Source organism: Heterocephalus glaber, unplaced genomic scaffold, assembly GCF_053883595.1.
Source record: "Heterocephalus glaber isolate CG9 unplaced genomic scaffold, H.glaber_assembly_v1.0 deba00001831, whole genome shotgun sequence".
In the NCBI taxonomy this organism is placed as follows: Eukaryota; Metazoa; Chordata; class Mammalia; order Rodentia; family Bathyergidae; genus Heterocephalus; species Heterocephalus glaber.
Genome location: NW_028258491.1, coordinates 1,848,720 through 1,850,525, shown reverse-complemented (window position 1 = coordinate 1,850,525; position 1,806 = coordinate 1,848,720). Strand labels below are relative to the sequence as shown.

The 1,806-nt window shown below is 40.3% G+C and overlaps 1 protein-coding gene across 1 annotated transcript; it reads left to right on the top strand.

The window, feature by feature from the left end:
- The first annotated feature begins 539 nt into the window (after nucleotides 1–539).
- On the top strand, nucleotides 540–1,520 carry LOC147820642 (olfactory receptor 14I1-like). The gene has a single exon (XM_087204020.1). It carries the CDS (start codon nucleotides 540–542, stop codon nucleotides 1,518–1,520), a length of 981 nt encoding a protein of 326 aa, XP_087060146.1.
- Nucleotides 1,521–1,806: the final 286 nt, after the last annotated feature.

Genomic DNA, 1,806 nt, shown 5'->3' with positions numbered 1-1,806 from the left:
GTCATTGTCAAAGGAGGCTCAGGTTCATGCATTAGATCTGTTAGGGAAAACTGAGCAGAACATCAGCCACAGAAGGGCTGCATCTCATTCTTCACACTAGGACCTAGAGAATGAGGAGCAGATGATGGATTCACAAACCCAATGGCTTACAGAGAAGCTCTCCTGCAATGGATAGCCACACAGGACTGAAGCAAATGGGAAAAATATTTGAGATGTGGAGGTAAAATTTAAAGTCATCTTGAATGAACAAAAAAATGAAAGATTTCTGGAACTTGATTTCATTTAAAATACTATATTGCTTAATTCTCTCATCCTATGAGTATAGAAATTAAAAGGTATCAGCAGTTTGGGGAAAGAAATCAAAATAGAAATATTTATATTCACTAGATTTCAAGACACTTTATTTTACCCACTTATTTTCTCCTCAGTTCCAGATTAGAAGCCACACTGTAGGTCTAATGAGTGCTCAGCATCCTGGTATAGCATCCACTTATTACTTTAACCTCTGACTCTGCAGAGACCACAGCAGGTGGGCAGACATGGACAACCTCACCATCTTCACAGAGTTCCTCCTCGTGGATGTCACAAATTCCCAGGAGCTCCAGGTTCTGCAAGGTGTGCTATTTTTAGTAATTTATCTGGGAGCACTAGCAGGGAATCTTGTGACTGTCACTGTCATCATGACAGACACACATCTGCACTCTCCTATGTACTATTTTATAAGCAACATGGCCCTCCTAGACCTTGGCAGTATCTCAGTTATTGTTCCCAAGGCCATAGTGAATTCCATGACAGGCAGTAAGATGATATCCCTGACAGAGTGTGCTGCACAGATTTTCCTCTACCTTCTTTTTGCAGAGGTGGAATTTTCCCTCCTGGTGCTCATGTCCTATGACCGCTTTGTGGCCATTTGCCACCCTCTGCATTATGGGCTCATCATCACCCAGAGTCTGTGCTCCCAGGCCACAGCTGGCTCCTGGGCCTCTGGTCTGCTCTACTCTGCTATGCACACAGGTGCTCTGTTCAGGCTTCCTTTCACCAAGACCAATGAGATCCAGCAATATTTCTGTGAAATTCCTCAAATTCTGAGGATTTCATCTTCAGATGTCCAGTTTTCTGAATTTGTACTTCTTTCTGTAAGTGTTTGTCTTGTCTCAATGTGTTTTGCCTTTATGTTAGTGTCATATGTTAATATATTTTTAACTGTGCTTAAGACCTGTTCAGTGGAATCCCGTAATAAAGCCATGTCCACCTGTACCCCACAACTGTCCATTCTCCTTTTATTTCTCATGTCTGGGTCAGTGGCTGTCTTAAATCCCATTGCAAAGAAACCATCCCTTAAGAATCTGTTGACTGCCATGTTCTACACCATGGTGCCCCCATTTGTGAACCCCATCATCTACTGTCTACGCAACAGGGAGATCAATGCTGCTCTGCAAAGAATGTTCAAGAGATTCCCTGAGCTTTCAGTGAAAAACTGCTTGATGAAAACAAAAATTTCATCTATCTCTGGAAAGTAGTTTTATTCATTAATGATGTATATTCTTAAATTTTGACCTACACCTGTACACTGTGCATTTTTAGCTGACTGTGTATTTTTGTTGTCTGTATGTGTCTCTGTATACGTTTTTTATGTTAAAGTACAGATGTATATCTCAATTTTCTTGCTCAGTACTTTTTATATTTTATACCTCTTTCCTGAAACACTAGAAGTCTTGTCTATTTTGACAAAAGGTTTTGAAAATATTTGTGATATATGAAGTTAAGAGCAAAGATAGGCACCATAATGAACAAGGCACGAGTTAT

What these genes read in the sequence shown, in the direction of transcription:
- LOC147820642 (XM_087204020.1), top strand. Translation starts at nt 540, where the DNA reads ATGGACAACCTCACCATCTTCACAGAGTTCCTCCTCGTGGATGTCACA.